This window comes from Ovis aries, chromosome 3 (genome assembly GCF_016772045.2).
Source record: "Ovis aries strain OAR_USU_Benz2616 breed Rambouillet chromosome 3, ARS-UI_Ramb_v3.0, whole genome shotgun sequence".
Lineage (NCBI taxonomy): Eukaryota > Metazoa > Chordata > Mammalia > Artiodactyla > Bovidae > Ovis > Ovis aries.
This window is the reverse complement of record NC_056056.1, coordinates 118,387,260-118,407,562: the sequence shown is the minus strand read 5'-3', so window position 1 is coordinate 118,407,562 and position 20,303 is coordinate 118,387,260. Positions and strand designations below refer to the sequence as shown.

At 40.5% G+C, this 20,303-nt stretch overlaps 2 protein-coding genes across 14 annotated transcripts in view; one reads left to right on the top strand and one right to left on the bottom strand.

The window, feature by feature from the left end:
• Nucleotides 1-8,925, bottom strand: part of METTL25 (methyltransferase like 25) — a 255,197-nt gene extending 246,272 nt beyond the window's left edge. For all 13 annotated transcript variants that reach the window (XR_009599880.1, XR_009599881.1, XM_060412501.1 and 10 more), the window contains exon 1: nucleotides 8,657-8,925. Coding sequence is in view for 11 of the 13 variants with exons in the window: in XM_060412501.1 (XP_060268484.1) it covers nucleotides 8,657-8,903 (247 nt within the window). In the remaining 2 variants the exon portion in view is untranslated. The remainder of the gene's footprint in view (nucleotides 1-8,656) is intronic.
• A 148-nt stretch (nucleotides 8,926-9,073) lies between these two features.
• On the top strand, nucleotides 9,074-15,458 carry CCDC59 (coiled-coil domain containing 59). The gene is made up of 4 exons (XM_004006229.6): nucleotides 9,074-9,241; nucleotides 11,735-12,047; nucleotides 13,120-13,219; nucleotides 14,952-15,458. The coding sequence occupies exons 1-4, from the start codon at nucleotides 9,091-9,093 to the stop codon at nucleotides 15,111-15,113; spliced, it is 726 nt and encodes a 241-aa protein (XP_004006278.2). The 5' UTR covers nucleotides 9,074-9,090; the 3' UTR covers nucleotides 15,114-15,458.
• The last annotated feature ends 4,845 nt before the right edge of the window (nucleotides 15,459-20,303 follow it).

Below are 20,303 nucleotides of genomic sequence, written 5' to 3'. Positions count from 1 at the left end.
AGCCGAAACGTAAAACAAAAGCAATATTGCAACAAATTAAATAAAGATTAAAAAAAAAATTTGGTTTGACTCAGGCCTTCATTGTGATCACGGCTTTAACAAGAGCAACTAATAAAATCTGGAGGTAAAAGCTTTGTCATTATGTTTTGTGCACTAGAAGCCACACTAGATGTCTTTTACCCAGATGATCCATAGCTATCTTTGGTTCTTGGTCTCCTTTGAGAAGCAAACTCCTGAATACATTTTCAGGGGTACACGGAAAGTGCCTGAAGTCCACAAACCAAGAAGCCATTATCTTTAGAACTCTGGGGAGCCACATCTTTTTTTCTTTAAGCTGCAATTCTAGACTTGTGTGAGTTAACTAAAAAAAAAAAATAAAAAAATAATATATATATATATATATATATATATATATATATATATATAGATCATTCAAGAGATGTTTATAAGCCATTTGAGACAGGCTGGTTCTTCTTCTGCCTCAGTTATTGACACATACCCTAGACATCTTCTTAGATGAGGAAGTTGATGCTTCCTCATTGCATAGCTCAATGCCCTGTGCAAGTTCAGTTCAGTTCAGTCGCTCAGTCGTGCCCAACTCTTTGCGACCCCATGGACCACAGCACTCTGGGCCTCCCTGTCCATCACCAACTCCTGGAGTTTACCCAAACTCATGTCCATTGAGTCGGTGATGCCATCCAGCCATCTCATCCTCTGTCGTCCCCTCTCCTCCTGCCTTCAATATTTCACAGCATCAGGGTCTTTTCAAATGAGTCAGCTCTTCGCATCAGGTGGCCAAAGTATTGGAGTTTCAGCTTCAACATCAGTCCTTCCAATGAACACCTTAGGTAGGAAGCATCACTATGAACAAAGCTAGTGGAGGTGATGGAGTTTCAGTTGAGCTATTTCAAATACTAAAAGATGATGCTGTGAAAGTGCTGCACTCAATATGCCAGCAAATTTGGAATACTCAGCAGTGGCCACAGGACTGTAAAAGGTCAGTTTTCATTCCAACCCCAAAGAAAGGCAATGCCAAAGAATGCTCAAACTACTGCACAATTGCACTCATCTCATATGCTAGTAAAGTAATGCCCAAAATTCTCCAAGAAAGCCTTCAGAAATACGTGAACCATGAACTTCCAGATGTTCAAGCTGGTTTTAGAAAATCCAGAGGAACCAGAGATCAAATTGTCCTGTGCAAGACACACAGCTAGTCAGAGTCAGATATGAACTAGAACCCAGTCTTCTGACTCTCAGTCCATCTTCTTCTATGTGAGGAAAGCAGAATATGGAAATGATGGCTAATGTTTATTAAATGCCCACTCAGTTATGTGCCAGATTTTAACAGGTTATCTCATTGACTTCTACACAACCCTTTCAGACAGCAATTATGATTTTCATTTTTTAAATGAAGAAACTGAGGCTCAAAAGCTTTACTAATTCACACAAGATTCTACTCCATCCATGGAATTTTTCAGAAAAGGCAAGGATACTGGAGTGGGTTGCCATTTCCTTCTCCAGGGGATCTTCTCAACCCAGGGATCGAACCCCGGTCTCCCACACCGCTGGCAGACTCTTTACAGTCTGAGCCACCAGGGAAGCCCACACAAGATTACACAGCACTAGAATAACACACACAGGATTCAAAGCTGTATGTGACAATCACAAAACCCATATCCTGTAAATGCTCTCTCCTATTTGCTTACACTATCAGCTGAGGTTCCAGCTGGAGAAAAGATAGTAGATAACATCGAAGGTGAAGAGCTTTGTTTCGTAGGAAATGTAGACCCACTAGATGACTTTTGAGTAAAGGAATAACAAGACGAGAACTATGATTCTGGAAGATAACTGGAAAGCAGTTTGAATGGAGAAGCAATTGAAATAGTCTGAAAGTGAGAACAATTTGGAAGTTATTGCTAAAATTTTTTCACAAGATTGAAAAAGGAGGGAGCTGAACTATTTGCTACGGGAAGCAGCAGATGCGAGAGAAACGGAGGAAGACGAGCTGGCAGATTATGAGCCGACATAACAAGAAGATTGTGAATGTCATTTATAGAGGATCTTTTTAATCACTGAAGCGAAGAGGTAAAAAAAAAACAAAAAAATACATGTAGACCCCATTAAACATGAAGCCTTCTAGGCAAGTTTTTTTTTTTTTTTTAATTCAACTGAAGAATTTAAATCATGATAAAACTATGAAGACAGGTTACCATAACAGCAAATTTCCAGTGAAAGGTTAATGATTTGATAATTCAAACAAATAACATGAGTATCTAAATAAATGAAAGACACTTAAATTTATTCAGATTGGCTAAATATAATTTGAATAGGCCGATGGAAAAAAATGCCATAGATAAGAGGAATCTCCATAAACTTTGTTTTACTCAGCTTCTTAATAACTGAATGATATGAGGGAAATCAGAAGCTGTGGGAGCAGGGGGAGGCGGGTAACCATTAAAAACTAGAAAATAAATTCAAGTTATAAATGGCCCCATCTAAAAGGAACAATCAGAAGCACTTTCTATACATCGATTAAGTTAAAAATGATGACCAATATCCAAACACATTCCACAAATGTGTTTGCATTTTTGTTCACTCTTAACACATAATTATAGTAGCAACCCAAGAAACTGGGCTGACACTTGCCACTATCGTTTTGTCCTGTGAAATTATGTCCACACTTGAAGTCTCCTAAAAAGATCCAAGAAATATGAAAAGGGAAAACAGAGTTCAGGAAAATACATATGGAGAGTGAAAAGATAAAAGTTAAACACAACAGAGTAAAACAGATGACACTAATTATTTCTCTGCTGTTCTCACTTTCTATTTCCAAAATGCTTTTGTTTCATGTGTTTCAAACTAAATGTGAGTGTAATTTTAATTCACTATAATCACCACCATCACCATCAACAACAAAAAATACTTAGAAGCGCCAAAAAGCAATTTAATCTATTGAGATGTAATAAAAATAATTTAAGGGAAACTTCAATGAAATAATCTATCATAGGCAAAAACTTCCTGTGTTATTCAATTAAAATGACAGTAAACTAATTATGCAGGTGGTCACCAAAAGGAACCAATTCTAAACATTTATTCAGCACCCACGCCTGGTAAGAATCATGTAAGTGATGACATCAAGAAACAGGAGATGCCGCATATGGCTGAAAGAAGAGAGTCAAGAGAGGCCCTGGAGGCTCAGGCAGAGTCTCCGAGCAGCCCTGGGCTTTGGCAAAGTCACAGAGGCTGGCTTTACAGGCACAGGAACTGTATTTCCTTAAAGCTGAATAGGTTTTCCACAACTGATTCTAAGCAAACTTACAAGAAACTGATTTTATAATTTATTAATTTACACCGAGAAATATATTTACAACAGCCCATACATTCATTTGAGAGGACACTCTTTCCTAATGTTAGAATTGCAACTAGTGCAGATAAAGCCGGATATTCTAAAAGAAAATCTTAATCAAGCTGGGTAGCTGGTTGAGTTGCCTGTGTAGTATTGATCTATTTCTGTTTCATAAACTATTTTTGCTATCCTAAATCAGAATACCTCTTCTGTTTTGCTTCTGAATGATTTCTCTATACTTAGGAAGACCAATTAACTCCTGAAGACCAAAAGATAATTCACTTGAGAATGTTACAGATTTACATACATAATCATTACTTCCAAAAAAACACTTTGGTTCCCTTGAAGTGGGTAAAACAAAATCTTAATCCCTGAGATGAAATATAGAACACTTGTTTATTAGTAAAGTACTTACAAGGTATCACTATTGATTTTTTTTTTCTGCAGATGGATAATCTCACCTATATATGTAATAAACTTTAAAAAATTTTAGCCTGAAATGATGCCTTCCTTGATTTTATCTCCAGATTCCCAGGGTATCTTTCCATAATCTTCAGTACTGCACTTTCACAGCGGGAAAGAATAGTTACTGTTTTCTATTTCCTCAAATTAAGTTATAAAGCCTATTAGAATAAGCCATATAAAAACAATGATGATAAATATAATATCAGAAACAACAGCTATCTAGTTCAGTACTGTATTTCCAGAAATGCCTTCAATAACACTCTTTATAGATCTATGCTTCACTTCATTCTTTAAGAATAATTTACTCATCTATATGCCAGAAACTGTTCAATATGCTAAGAACACAGAAATGAAAAAGGCAAATGTTGTACTTTTGTTTTTTAATCTAACTGCAGACAGAGAAGTCAGTGGACAATGAAAACCGCGTGACACGTTAATATATGAGATATACAGGTTGCTGCAGGAGCATATACATTTCCAGAGGTTCTTGACAATCTATATTTTCCCCAAAGAAAGAAAGACCTAATTATATCATCACCATCACAATCAACGTTACCGCAACCTTCATCATTTATTAGCCACAATTTGTTGAATCCATGCTACATTCCCAGTTCTGTATCAGGAGCCAGATCACATCATCTTTCCTCTTTACTACACCTTTGTAAGATAGGTAATATTATTCTTTTGAAAAAGGAAAAAAAAAATTACAATAGCAATCAGCTGTGACAGAGAGTAACTCATAGCTGGGCTGGCGCTGGCACTGGCACACAGACCGCACTCTTCCCTATTAAATATGAAAACATGTACAGTACACCAATACCAGACAAAGTCTATGACCAGGCCAAGTCCACAAGCATGAGCACAGACAGAAACAAAAACATCTGCAAACACGGCAGCTTCCATGAAAGCAGCCCCAGGGAGATGCTCGCGTGGTGAGACGCAGAGGCCTTGTTCCGACAGGCAGCACCAACTAGTCACCTGTGTAAGTGAGACACTGTGGAGGCAAGTTCTCCAACTTCCAACAAGCCTTCAGCAACTGCAACATCTTGACTGTGAAACCATGAGACCCTAAGCTTGATCCGCCAGTCCATCTGCTCCTGAATTGCTGACCCAGATGCTGTGTGAGAGCGTGTTATCAGCAACAGATAACGTGTAACACTGTGTAATAGTAATATAATTATGGGTCAATGAGTATGTACTCTTCCAATTAAAAGAATTGTAAGGGAGGTCATACAACTCTTGTGTTTCCCTTTAATTACTAGGCTACTTTGTTCTGCTTCTGTGAACATATTTATAACAGCCACTTAAATCCAACATCTGAGCCCAATCAGGATCAGCTCCTATTAACTTATTCCCCCCCGACCTTGGGTCACACTTTGAATTCCCTGAACACAGCTACTTACAATGAGCATCAGGGCTCACTTGCAATCAGTGTTTTGAGCAGGAGTCACACTATCCTGTTTCTGTGCACACTGAGCAGTTTTTGGTTGAAAAGCAGCATTGTGGTTAACTTACTGCAGGGGAGCTGCTTTATTCCTCTAAGGATTTGGTTGCCGTTGTTCTACTAAGAAAAGCGAAGTTGCTTGGACCCACACTGAAATCTGATTCCCCTTCCCCATGCAGCAGCCAGTGTGTCTGCTCAGCTGCTGATTTACAGCACCCTCTCCCCAGCATATCCCTGAGCCTGTGTAGTTCAGCAGGCAGATAAAGACTTGGGTACACGTGACAGTCAGCTTGGGGGTGGCAGGGTAGCGGGGGAGGGAGGTTCAATCTCTCTGTGGTTAAGTTTGTTCCCAAGATGACCCAGCCCAAGTTTCCAGTCATCCCTCCAGCCCTGAATTCTAAACTTTGATACAGGAATTCAAAGAGGCTTTTGATTTTTGCTACCCAAGCTGTGTACACTTTGGGGAAGACACTCTGTCAAAGTTGCAGCAAGCCTACACACCTCCCCGGGAGCTCTGTCTTTCCAGGGGTCACCATCCCTCTGGCTTTGTCAGCGTTTTTGTGGGACTCTCTGGGTCATGTGAAGTGGTAACTAGTCCATTTTGTGGTCTTTTGACACACTGTTTTTATAATTTACATCACCGGCTAATTAGTTGATATTTAAAATTCTTTGACAATTTCTCCGTGGCTTCATGCTTGATTTCTTTCCGAGTATTTGTAAAACAACAGTTCTGTATATGTTTTCCTTGCTGTTGGAATTCTCTGACCGTGTGTCTGCTTTCATCATTGGTTTTGATTTCCTGTCTCATCCTGTTGTCTGCTTAGTCGGCCCCCCACCTCCAGCCCCGGGGCTGTAGTTTACCCATCCATCTCCCCTCCCCCGTCCCCCCACTTGCTCTGGTCATTGCCTGCTGTGGTCCACAGCGTGTGTCCCCTTAGTCGGGTTTGTGCTTTGCTTCATGTCTCATTAAATGGTGTTTTTCCCCCACAGCAGTAAGTTTGAATTAGTGTATCACTATGCAGTTACAGGAGAAGGCAATGGCACCCCACTCCAGTACTCTTGCCTGGAGAATCCCATGGACAGAGGAGCCTGGTAGGCTGCAGTCCATGGGGGTCGCACAGAGTCGGACACGACTGAAGCGACTTAGCAGCAGCTGGGTCAACGGCGAGTGGGTGGGTGTGTGCAGTCCAGTGATCAGGTTCACATTCATATCTTAGATCTCAGTCCAGTGGCCCTCCTTTCAGAAGGTGTTTCTTCAATTCCCATCTGCTCTGATCTGAACTCTGCCATGACCATCCTGAGCTGGGAAGGATGTCATTTTCCATTGACGCCTCGCAAGAAAGTCATGAACTCACAGCTTTTCCCAATCAGTAGCGATCTCTCAACAGAAACTCTTCTCATATTTCTGTCCCTGTTTGGTTATCTTCTAGAGACTTCCAATTATTGTCTTTAATAATCTAGCCAGTGTTTGTCATTGCTACCTGCTGGAGGAACTGCCTGATCTCTTCAACTGGCCATTGCCTGAAGTCCACCCTGGATTATTTTAATAGCCTCCGGGCTTGTCTTCCTGCTTCTACCCGCACCTCCTCCACACAGAAATTAGCTCCTAGAAAAGTACTGGCACATAGCAGGCAGTAAGTGAATGTTCCCTGAATGAATGAATGAACAAACTTCCCTAAGATAACAGAGTTGGCAGAACTGGAATTTGTACCCTGACTAAACAGTCTAAAATTTTAATAGCTAAATTACAGTGTACAGAGTGGCTAACAATTCTTTACTAAGATATAAATCTGGTCAAAAAGCAAAAAATGCACTTCTTTGACACAAACAGTAAATTTCATGTAATGATGGGAAAATGTCCTTCTTTTCATAATCTTTACATAAAAAAATTAATATTCCTTTACAAACGTACATTATAAAAATCATTTTTAATACTATAGGTAGCTGACCATTTGTAGAATTGAATATCTTACATTAAAAAAAAATTTAACAGAGTAAGATACACTTCAAAAGTTAATATCCTGGTCTAGATTGTACTATTGTTGAATAGGCTTAAAATTCAACATTCAAAACTTGAAGCGCATGGCATCCAGTCTCAAATAGATGCGCGAAAACGGAAACAGTGACAGACTTTATTTTCTTGGGCTCCAAACTCACAGCGGATGGTGACGGCAGCCATGAAATTAAAAGATCTGTGCTCCTTGGAAGAAAATCTATGACAAACCTAGACAATACATTAAAAAGCAGAGACATCACTTTGCCCACAAAGGTCCCTCAACAGTCAAGGGTATGCTCTTCCCAGTGATCATACACAGTTGTGAGAGCTGGACCCTAAAGGCAGAGCGCCAAAGAACTGATGCCTTCCGACTGTGGTGCTAGGTAAGACTCTTCAGAGTCCCTTGGAGAGCAAGGAGATCAAACCAGTCAATTTTAAAGGAAATCAACCCTGAATACTCGTTGGAAGGACTGATGCTGAAGCTCCCAGACTTTGGCCATCTTATGCAAAGAGCTAACTCATTGGAAAAAAACCCTGATGCTGGGAAAGACTGAGGGCAGTAGGCCAGGGCAGAGGGTGAGACGGTTTGATGGCATCACCAACGCAATGAACATTAACTTGGGTAAACTTTAAGAGACGGTGAGGGACAGGGAGGCCTGGCGTGCAGCAGTCCGTGGGGGTCTCAGAGTCGGAGACCACTGGGTGACTGCGCAACATTTTCTTCTTGTTCATAGTCACCCAGAGAAGGCAATGGCAACCCACTCCAGTACTCTTGCCTGAAAAATCCCACGGACTGAGGGGCCTGGTGGGCTGCAGTCCATGGGGTCGCACAGAGTCGGACACGACTGAGCGACTTCACTTTCATTTTTCACTTTCGTGCACTGGAGAAGGAAATGGCAACCTACTCCAGTGTTCTTGCCTGGAGAATCCCAGGGATGGGGGAGCCTGGTGGGCTGCCGTCTATGGGGTCGCACAGAGTCGGACACGACTGAAGCGACTTAGCAGCAGCAGCAGCATAATCACCACTTGAAATGATCTGAAGAATCCAAAAGACTCATCACGTTAGGTGATGACATCTGCTGTGTTTTCACATGGATCTGTAAGCACTATTCCGCGTTTCCCTTCAATCAAAAAAATTACTGTTAAATTACTAAAGAAAGGTCCTAGCACTGATTTCTTGTTCTTTTTAAACTGTGGAAATACAAAAGCACCCGAGGTCCGAGAGGCGCATCACACAGCCACGCCACCAGGAAGCGGAAAGGCGGCTCCGCTCCCTCCCACGCAGCGATCCGCCAGCCCGCTCACGGCCGGCACAGGCGTCTGCTCGACTTCCGCGACCTGGGACGCTACCCAGGGCCCACGGTCTCCCCCGCCTTCTGGCCGGCCCCGCCCACCCGCCATTCACCTGACATTCTCCCGGCTTCCTCTAGGGGGCACGCCTCTGACGCCGCCGAAGCGGACGCCCTGAGCGCCGACAGCACCGTCTCTGGGGGCGAGTCAACCAGTTTCTCCCACACAGACTCCGTGTAGAAGTCCACCGTATGTGCATTCGAAATGGGCAGGGCTTCCCTCAGGAACCGCAGTAGCTTCTGCAACTTGGCACGTAACGTGGACAGGTCCTGGGTCACCGGGAGCGGGCAAGAAGCCGCCATGACGCCCCACCTCCCGGACTGTAGGTGGCGCAAACGTGGCCGCGCGGCAAGGGCTCGGTGGGAAGCAGGAAAGGCCGGATAAGTAGATCTCAGATGTGGATTCTTGCGGTGGGCGATGGATTGCTTCTGCCTGATGACGTATTTTGACTGAGTCCGTTGTGTTTGCCTGCGCCTTGGTTGGTGTGCCATGGCGCCCGTTTGGCCGGCAGCAAGGGGGCGGACAGGGGGGTTGGGTACGCGTGGAGGAGTTTCACCGGTTGAATTCAGAAATAAGAATGTGAAACGGAAAACGTGGCGACCTAATCATCTGCAAGCCTTCTCGGGGAGCGTTCGCGAAGGTACGTATGTAAGAAGGCAGCCTTTTACAAGTTCTCGGCCCTGCGAAATCTTCGGATACGCCAGTCTCCCAAGCTGGGAAGGATTTAGGAACCAGACCCAGCCCTATTTGGAGCCAGGAAATCTGTTCTTAAATTCGCTGAAGCTGTGGGCTGTTCAGAGCATTGGATGAGAAGGCGAGAAAGTGTTAAACATTTTCCTCGACTTAACGCTCATTTTTTAAATATCAGAACTCTTTCCTTTACGTTTTTCCCATGAAATTGCATGTATTACAGTAAAGAGTAGAAGGCAAGCTAGAAATTTACCGATTCTCACCCTTACTAATTAAAAATATCATAGAACCGTCTATTTTTCTCTTACTATCTTTATTTGCTTTAGTTTGTATTTTTCGTTTTATCTTGCCGTCATTGCTGCTGCTGCTAAGTCGCTTCAGTTGTGTCCGACTCTGTGCGACCCCATAGACGGCAGCCCACCAGGCTCCCCCGTTCCCGGGATTCTCCAGGCAATACTGGAGTGGGTTGCCATTTCCTTCTCCAATGCATGAAAGTGACAAGTGAAAGTAAAGTCGCTCAGTCGTGCCGGTGTCTTAGCGACCCCATGGACTTCAGCCTTCCAGGCTCTTCTGTCCATGGGGTTTTCCAGGCAAGAGTACTGGAGTGGGTTGCCATTAAGTACCCGTAAATCCCATATGGAATACTAAATCTTAAATAAGTACAGTTTTCTGATAACTGCTGTTGAGAAAGTCATACACCACCATCTAACCTGGTTAATGTTGAATTGCTTGTAAAAAGTCAGTCATAGGATAGTTTCTCTAAGGTAAAATAATAGATGTGAAGTGAAATGAAAGTGGCTCAGTCATGTTTGACTCTGCGACCCCATGGAGTGTAGCCTGCCAAGCTCTTCTGTCTGTGGAATTCTCCAGGCCAGAATACTGGAGTGGGTTGTTCAGTCACTCAGTCGTGTCTGACTTTTTGCGACCTCACGGACTGCAGCATGCCAGACTTCCTGTCCTTCACCATCTCCCCGAGCTTGCTCAGGCTTGGTGATGCCATCCTGCCATCTTGTCCTCTGTCGTCCCTTTTTTAATCTTTCCCAGCATCAGGGTCTTTTCTGTGAGTCAGCTCTTCACGTGAGGTGGCCAGAGTATTGGCGCTTCAGCGTCAGTCCTTCTCATGAATATTCAGGGTTCTGTTCCTTTAGGATTGACTGGTTTGATATCCCTGTAGTCCAGAGGATGCTGAAGAGTCTTATTTAACACCACAGGTGTTCAAGAGCATCAGTTCTTCAACCGCAGCCTTCTTTATGGTCCAGCTCTCACATGCCTACGTGACTACTGGAAAAACGATAGCTTTAACTAGACGGACCTTTGTCTGAAAATTAATGTCTCTGCTTTTTAATGTGCTGTCCAGGTTTGTCATAACTTTTCTTCCAAGGAATAAGCATCTTTTAATTCCCGTTTAATTTCATGGCTGCGGTCACTTATCTGCAGTGATTCTGGAGCCCAAGAAAATAAAAGTCTGTAACTGTTTTCCATTGTTTCCCCATCTATTTGCCATGAAGTGATGGGACTGGATGCCATGATCTTAGTTTTTCGAATGTTGAAGCTTAAGCCAGCTTTTTCACTCTCCTCTTTTCCCTTCATCAAGAGGCTCTTTAGTTCCTCTTTGCCTTTTGCCCTAAGGGTGATGTCATATGGATATCTGAGATGATTGATATTTCTCCCTGCAGTTTTGATTCCAGCTTGTGCTTCCTCCAGCACAGCATTTCATGTGATGTACTCTGCATAGAAGTTAAATAAGCAGGGTGACGATGTACATCCTTGACATCTTTCCCAACTTGGAAACAGTCCATTGTTCCATGTTCAGTTCTAACTGATGCTTCTTGACCTGCATACAGGTTTCTCAGGAGGCAGGTAAGGTGGTCTCACAGTCCCATCTTTTGAAGAATCTTCCAGTCAAAGGCTTTAGCATTGTCAGTGAAGCAGAAGTAAATGTTTTTCTGGAATTATCTTGCTGCTTCTCTCATCCAGTTGATGTTGGCAATTTGATCTCTGGTTCCTCTGCCTTTTCTGAGTCCAACTTAAACATCTGGGAGTTCTCAGTTCAGATAATGTTGAATAGAAGTGAGGATTTCCCCCCACTCTTTTGGTATTTATTGAAGACCTAGATTAAGTGTTTAGATGAATTAATGAATGTTTGATTTATGAGTACAATAGATTGGAGTTGTGCAACACTCTAGTTGTTTTTCTTTCTTTGAGAGTCTCAGTTGAGTTCTTCCCAACTTCTGTTAGCTTAGTCTTTTTGCAAAGGACCAAGATACTATTGTTTCTAGTAGCTTCAACTTCTTTTCTTGAAATAACATTTTAAAGCAAAACATAATGAAATCTAGCATCTGAACATGACAGTGTAAACAGTTTTCCGTTTTCAATTAACAACTACATTTTTCATGCAATGTTTTCTGAGAAAGTAATTCAAGACTGATGTATTCTTCAACAGGACAAGGCTTTGCATTTCGAAGAAAACTCAAGATTCAGCAAACTTATAAGAAATTACTCCGGAAGGAAAAGAAGTCTCAAACCCCAAGTGAATCCCCCTTCACAGATTGGTATCCTGATCATCTGAAACATCTTTATTTAGCTGAAGAGGAAAGACTCAGGAAGCAGCTTAGAAAAGCTGACCAGCCTCTGTCAGAAGAACAAGTTGATCAGCCTTTGCCAGAAGACCAAGGTAGCAATGACCAGGCTTTGTCTGAAGAACACTGTAGCATTGAGCAGCCTCAGCCAGAAGAACCGTGTAGCATAAGAATAAAGTATGTATTACAGTCTTTCGAAATTCTTTATTGTGGATGTAAGTAGCATTTTATGAAAGAGATTATAGAACAATTTCTATAGTAATGGGAATTTACCTTGGGGCGTTTCAGAAGTCGCAAGTGAATATATGAGAATATTTTCATGGAGGCGTTCTTGTTAGCTTAAATGACTGAGTTACGTTAGGTAAGCTTAATAAAGTAATGAAATTAAGAGACCTGGGTTTAGATTTAAGCCTCTCAAGTACATTTATTTGGTCCATGGTTAATGCTTGCTGTTTATGTTTTTAAAAATCTAACTTTTGAGAGGTATTATAGTGTAGTGCATCATAGACTCTGGAGTGGCTTTAATATGTTGGTGCCCAGTGTCCTCTTCTTTAAAATGGAAATAATAATAGTATGTGATTTACAGCTACCATGTTGCATACCCCAGGATGGATTATTTATAGACTATGGTATCCCTGACCCATCTCGTGATGTGATGATTAAATGACTTCATTTATATATGGTCCTTAAAAAGGCATGTGATACATGGGAAGTGGTATATGACTGTTAACTGCTACTGCTACTACTACTACTATTATTAATATGGACTCCCCTCCCTCCCCCCCCCCCAGAGAACATATACTTGATTGTAATACAAATGAAATGGAATAGAGACAAGTTGGTCAGAGAACTTTGGGATTAAAGTTCATGTACACCCATGAAGTCCTTCATAACATCCTTCAATTTAATGCCTTTGCAGCCTGTCATTTCTACCATTCATATGCTGGTTTACTTCTTCAAACATTTTAGGACCTTTCAGAACTTTCTGTATTTTCCCTGGTTGAACTGTTTCTCCAAAACTCTATATTTATCACCTTCTATATCTTGACAGGTATAACAAAAAATTTAATGTGTTATTTGGATGTCTTATTAGCAAGATATAAATGTCTTTCTTTCAACATCTCTCCCCCTGCCTTAAGTTGCATTAGTGAGATTTGACTATATAAGTACTATATTTGATGTAATTTTGTCATAATTTTGGTTGTATCATTTTTAATGCTTATGATTTGTTTTCATTTATCTTGCAAAGCTCCATTAATATTCCAAAGAAAAATAAAAAGAAAACATCAAATCAAAAGGCACAGGAAGAATATGAGCAGATACAAGCTAAGCGTGCTGCTAAGAAACAAGTAAGATCTATTTTAAAAATATTTAGATTCATTTTTCTTTATCCTAAGTATATATGTAAGCTTTTCTTCTAAATATGGGGCCCATAGTATGTGCATCTGTAAATATTTACTGGGTAAATGAATAATCTGAGAGGAGCTGGAGAATTTCAACATTCTGATTCCTCTATTGTTTATATTACCCTCGAAGGTGATAGTAATAGTCATTTTTTTAACAATTGCCTCAAGAGAGTATACATAATAAATCTTTTTTTTTTTTTTTTTTTTTTTGCTTTACAATACTGTATCGGTTTTGCCATACATTGACATGAATCAGCCATGGGTGTACATGAGTTCCCGATCCTGAATTTGAAAACTACTGAAAAATATAGATTTTTATAAATTTACATCAAAGCAAGTAGAAGTCAGAGGGAGGTGTTAGAATAAAATAATATTTTAAGGAGTTTTTCTTGCTCATTAAAAACCCTACTAGATTAACTTATCAGTAAGTTACCATTCTTTGTTATCATTCATAAACCCACAGTTATAATAGCTTTTTGTAAATAAGTAGAACAAAATCATGTGCAGCTTCAGCAAAATTGTCTATCTGCGGTTCATTCATATTTCTTACATTAAAACTCTATTAATCCATCACATTAAAAAGGTTTAGCACATCAGTCAAAAAGACCCCGAAGTTGGTGCTGATATATAATTTCTTGTATGTGTTAGTTTTACAGATTGTATAACTAAGAAATCTAAAAGTTTCACATGTAAAATTTATTTGATTATTTTTAAACTGATGGCAGACTAGAGTGAAGTAGGAATATTTCTCCATGGAAAAACTAAACCTCTGTTTCATAGATTGTTATAGTATGCTTTGGTTTTTAAACTAACCTTCTGATACTGCCACCTTTGTAAATAGTATATTAGATGAAATAAGAGCCATTATACTGTAAGACATACAACATTTAAAAAAATTCTATTATGTATTAAAATATAGTATATTGAGATATATAATTATATAATGTATGTGAAAGCACTTTGTTAATTATGTCATCATACAAATGTAAGGGTGTGTCATGTGGAAGCTATATGTGTTACAGGAGAAGTTGAAAAACTGCACTTACTGTATTATTTCAAGAACTTTTAACTGTATATATAAGAGTATAGTATTTTAAGTAGTACTTTTGAGACCTATATAACTTTGAATTATTTTTCTTTAAGCGCAAATGAATTTAAGTCTTGATCTTAGCAAATCAGATCAACATGATAATTCTTAAATAATCAAAATCATAACAATATTTTACATGTATACAGTGTACAGTCAGTAAGTACTTCTCGAATTTAAATACTTCTTGAATTAAATCTGTCAGATGGCAAATTTAAAAGAATACCAGATATTCTAGAAATGATTTCAGTGTTACAGGGACTAGGTAACCTGTAAAGTCACTTCTGACTCTTCAGTGGATCTACTTAAGTAATGAAATTATTAAATATGCCTTCTCTCTTTGTGCTTTGATTTTATTCATATGCACAATTAAAATTGTTAAATAATTTTGCATTGTGCTATGCTATAGCACATATGACAGTTTAAAGGCCAAGAGAGTACACCACCGCGCTTACTAGTAGCATTTCACATTTTGAAAAATATAAGACAGACCTTGAAGTGTTTGCATGGTGATAGCTATTTCAACAGAATTGTGGCCAATATCTGCTGTTTGTCACTAATGAAAATTACATACGTTAATAATTTCAGGAATTTGAGAAGAGAAAACAAGAGAGAGAAGAAGCTCAAAGGCTCTACAAAAAGAAGAAAATGGAAGTGTTCAAAATACTGAGCAAAAAGACTAAAAAGGGGCAACCAAACTTGAATTTACAAATGGAGTATCTTCTAAAAAAAATACAAGAAAAGAATTAAGTCAGACGTTGTTGCCTGACTAATCAACCTTTAAAATATATGCTTGCTATTGAGTTCTTTTGTATATGGAGTGTCCCTCCTAACATTTAACTAAATTTGTCAACATAAACTGAATGGCTAAGCTATATGAAATATAAGATATCCAAATATTTTTGTTTTTATAAAAGAAAATTATATATATATGCTCTATATTATATATATGATTTGATTTTTATTTATTTGCCACTGAAGGAAGGTTGCCCTTAAGAATTGAAAGAACCTGCTATTTGTGCAACAAATTCAAGCATGTGATAATTTTGTACTGTATGAAATTCAGATGAAATAAAGTGTTTTGAAAGTAAGGGAGCAACGCTTTCAACAGATCATTTCAATAAATGTTTAAGTTTAGCAGTGAACTGTTATGGTTTTAAAATTCTATAATTATGGAATCCTGAAGGAGGCAGAGATGCCCCTTGAACTTTTTAAATTTATCTTCAGTACATTTTATAGGGGGAGGATCCTATACACCATATTTTATTTATATGTATATCCTGCATACCATATTATATCCTATACACCGTGTTATAGTGTGGTCTTCATAAAGCACAGTTTGATATTTATAATCATTCCCTTAAGTGGAAGTAATGGATTGTCCCAAAATGTTTCTCTGGGCTTTCCTATAACTTACAGAAAAACCATAACGAACCCTTTTGCCAACTTACTGCATAGTGTAGGAGTTTTTGAAGGGTGATGGCAACCTAGCAGTGTCAGAGCAGGTCTTAATCTTTCCAGATCCTATGGGACCATATCTTGTAAGAACATTGTTACGGGACCTACCAGTGTTGTGTCTGTTGGTACCTTTGTGAACCAAGGGAAAGTACGGCAGTGCTGCTTCTCCTGTTTCCTTGAAATCACTGCAAAATCAGATAGGCTTGGTTATCAACATAAGCAAGAGAACTGCAATAATCATAAAACATTGCATAGTAAATGCTATCCTTTATATGTGGTAACAGGTACACTGCAATGTTGGCTTTAAGGTTTTGGTAGCTCTACTGATGATTCTACATTTAAAGGTGCAATAGGAGATGCTGAGGAAACATGACTTACTAGAGAGGAATTCTTTATTACAGAGAACAGTACTTAATAATTTGCAGTACATTATATTATATATGGGCTTTCCTGGTGGCTCAGATGGTAAATTACAGGAGACCTGGGTTTGAGGAGACTGCAGTGTAGGAGACCAGGGTTCGATCCCTGGGTCAGGAAGATCCCCTGGAGAAGGGAATGGGCTATCCACTCCAGTATTCTTGCCAGGTGAGTTCCATGGACAGAGGAGCCTGGCAAGTTAGAGTCCATGGGGTTGCAAAGAGACAGACACGACTGAGCGACTTTTTCATATATGTATTTCATTTAAAATGAACAACTCAGCCTAAATTTGGCTAGATTGGTAAAAACAGTAGACTATGAAGCAGTGTAAAATAGTTAATTGCTTAATACTGATTTCACATGTGTTTTACTTCTAGATGTCAGGACAAAAATTAGAGATCTGGTCTTTTTGCAACATGAGTAAAAATCAGTTAGGTTCATTGTAACTTTTTGCTCAGTAGCTGCTACATATGCAAGTTCCTCCGAGGAAAATAGATGGCAGTAAGTGCCAAATAACATCTTAGAACAAGAAGCAATCAGTGGCCATTGGGTTCAGGACAAAAGATGCAGACTTGACTGCACCGGAGATGTACCCGCAGAGCTTCAAGATCCCTATCCCAAGATGAGTAGCCTTGAGGGGCTCCATAATAGATGCTCTAACAAGCAACCCGGTGATTCTGCTGTGGTTCATCCTCCAAGCCCTAGACCATGGTCTTGGTCTTTGAGAGATGGTTCATCTGTTTATAGAGATCAGAAGTTTCACAAATAAGATGGCCTGTGCGAAAAGCCTTCAGGATTGTAAACAGAATCATGGGTGAAGACAGCATGAAGAAAATTACAAAGGGAAGAAAACTTGGGGTACATTTAAAAGCTTAATAAAGTCTTAAAAATAGTTGTGACGTATATTATTACTGATGGGGTTAACACTTCTGTCCATGACTGATGTGTCCTTCCGCATGAAGGGGGCGCCCATACCTAACACACATGGCCTCCTTACTGATCTTACTGTACTTTCCAGGGAGGGAGGTATGACTTATGTATATGATCAGTTTGGGAGAAGACCTGGCCTGCCTGCGCTTCGCTGGTGGTTCAGGCAGTCAAGAATCTGCCTGCAGTGCAGGGGATATGGGCTCAATCCCTGGGTAGAAAAGATCCTCTGGAGAAGGGAATAGCTACCCACACCAGCATTCTTGCCTGCAGAATTTTCATGGACTGAGAAGCCTGGTGGGCTACAGTCCATGAGGTTGCAAAGAGTTGGACAAGACAGTGAAGAACCCTTTACTAGGCTGCCTACAGGGAGTTTGTACTCTTAACTACTATTTTTATACTGAAAACAGTGAAGAACAGGCTATGTCGATAAAGGAGAGGATGGGGTTGGAGGCAGAGCAGGGAAGAGGCCTGTGTTTGGGGGAAGGTAATATCTGGAGCCCCAGTTCGTGCTGCACAGGTCAGTACCTTAAGGAATACAGCAGAAATGAAACGTGAGGGAACATGATACCTAAGTGGAGAAGCTTTGGGTGGCCAGACCATGTGCTTTCAGACTTCAGTATGTATGTAAGGAGTTTTGATCTTGGTAGTTTATAGAGGCTTATATGGAACCATTAATTTGATTTTTTATAAATGTGTAGTAGGCTTCTTACTGCTATGGCTTTAGCAAGTGGCGTTAAGCCCTGAGGCATGTGGGATTTCTTGAGCTCAAGTTTAGGGTAGCTATGTCCACTTAAAACTGGTGGTTTCTACAGAGGCAGGCCTCAACAGAGGAGCAGGGAGGGGAGGGGAATGACGGAGACACACAGGCTTCACTGAAGGCACAAGGTGTAGCCGTGGGGCTCGCCCAAATGCTGGCCTGGATGGCCTCAGCTGATGCCGGCAAAGACAGGATCTATCGAGCTACTCTGGCTGTGCTGTCAGTAACAAGGCACTGGCATGTGCAGGCAGCCTTAGGGTGCTGCAGCAGTCTGACCTTGAACGATATTTAAATTCATGGGTGAGTATCAGGGGCCTTATCAGCGGCTGAAGAGCTACCAGAATGCAACTTTCATCTGAGGCAAGAATTTTATGATAAAAAATCCAGATGTGCTAAACATTGATGACTGTATCAGTATTTGCTGCTTTTAAACTTTCGCTAAGGCAGAGAATTTACACACAGTACAGAGCTCTCGGGAAGTTCCTGGTTTAAATTGTTCATGCCAGTCATAAAATTAAGTATGAAAGAACAAAATCTGAATATAAAGATATTTGATTATATTAGATGGAATCAGGACCACAAGAGATCTGGTGATTGGCACTGCTCCACGGCAAATCTCTACTTTGCAAGACAGCATCAGTGTTTGAAATGCCAGAATGAAGATACAGTGTGCCATGCTAAATGCATGGTGATAAATCTAGCTTCTTGATGCAAAATTTCTTCTGGTTTAGCTGATGTGTGCAGGGCATGGGCCCCTGACAGTTGGCATAAACTGGCCGGCATTCTGATGAGACTAAAGCCATCCCAGTTATCCTCCTTCCTACATACCAATGATTTTCTACAATGGAGTTTCTGCTATAAACTAACAATTACAACTACTTGGTTCTGGGAACATAGTTTTGTCCATGATAACCACTGTATGAATTTGGTGAACGTGAAGCAAGTGTTACAACTACTTTGGATGTTCTGCTAAATCTTTGGACCTTTTAAAAATTGAGACACACCACAGACTTGATGCTGAGCTAATATAACCTTTGAGGCGCCAAATGAGCTATTCCAAGGAAAACACACAGGCTGCCATGGTTGTAGGGATCTGTCTAGGCATTAACTTTTCTGGCTGTGAATGAACAAAATAAAACTGGGAGGGATTTTAATTTTGTTGGATTTTTACCTTATAAGGGCAGGAGAAATGGATTTGGGGACTTGAATTCTTTTGCCTTTGGATGTTTAACTGGAAAGGTAATTTAATATATAGACTTTATTTTCTCCCTAGGAGTTTGAAAGGAAACGTATTTATACTAAAACACGGGAAACATCGGCATTTTACTGTAAGTTTAATATTGGGCTCTCTTTAAATGTTTGGATAATTACCATTGAGAATACTTGATTGAGTCACCAATGGAGCTGAGAGCTTTACATCAGAAATGCACACTTCATGGACTTAGTGACCCTGGGTTTACAAACATATATTGAGGTATAATCGATGGAATACATTTAAAATGTATTATTTGGTGAGTTTGGGCACATGTATACACTCAAGAAACCATCAGCGTAATCACAAATCCGTCACTGTTATCTCCCAAAGTTTCCTCATGCCCCTTTTTCATCAGTTCTACCAGGGGCTCCTCAAAGAGGCCCCTGGAAGCCACTTATCTTCTGTTCTGTGTTAGTCCAACTCTTTGCAACCCCAAAGACTGTAGCCCATCAGGTTCCTCTTGTCCATGGAATTCTCCAGGCAAGAATACTAGAGTGGATTGCCATTTTCTTCTCCAGAGGATCTCCCTGACCCAGGGATCGAACCTGGGTCTCCTGCATTGGGAGACAGATTATAAACAGTCTGAGCCACCAGCGTTACTATATATAATTAACAGGTTCAAAAATTTTATAAAATTAGAATTATATACTGTATACTCTTTTCTGTGTTTCTTTTAGTCAGACAAATTTTAGATTCATTCATGTTGTTGCATTTATCAATATTTCCTTTTTTATTGCTGAGTACCCTGTGGTATTGGAGAAGGCAATGGCACCCCACTCCAGTACTCTTGCCTGGAAAATCCCATGGATGGAGGAGCCTGGTGGGCTTCAGTCCATGGGGTCGCTAAGAGTTGGACACAACTGAGCGACTTCATTTTCACTTTTCACTTTCATGCATTGGAGAAGGAAATGGCAACCCACTCCAGTGTTCTTGCCTAGAGAATCCCAGGGATGGGGGAGCCTGGCGGGCTGCCATCTATGGGGTCGCACAGAGTCGGACACGACTGAAGCGACTCAGCAGCAGCAGCAGCACCCTATGGTATAGACGTGTCAGCATTTGTTTGTTCATTTACCTGTTGATTGACATTTGGGTTGCTCCTAGTTCGGGGCTCCCAAAAATAAAG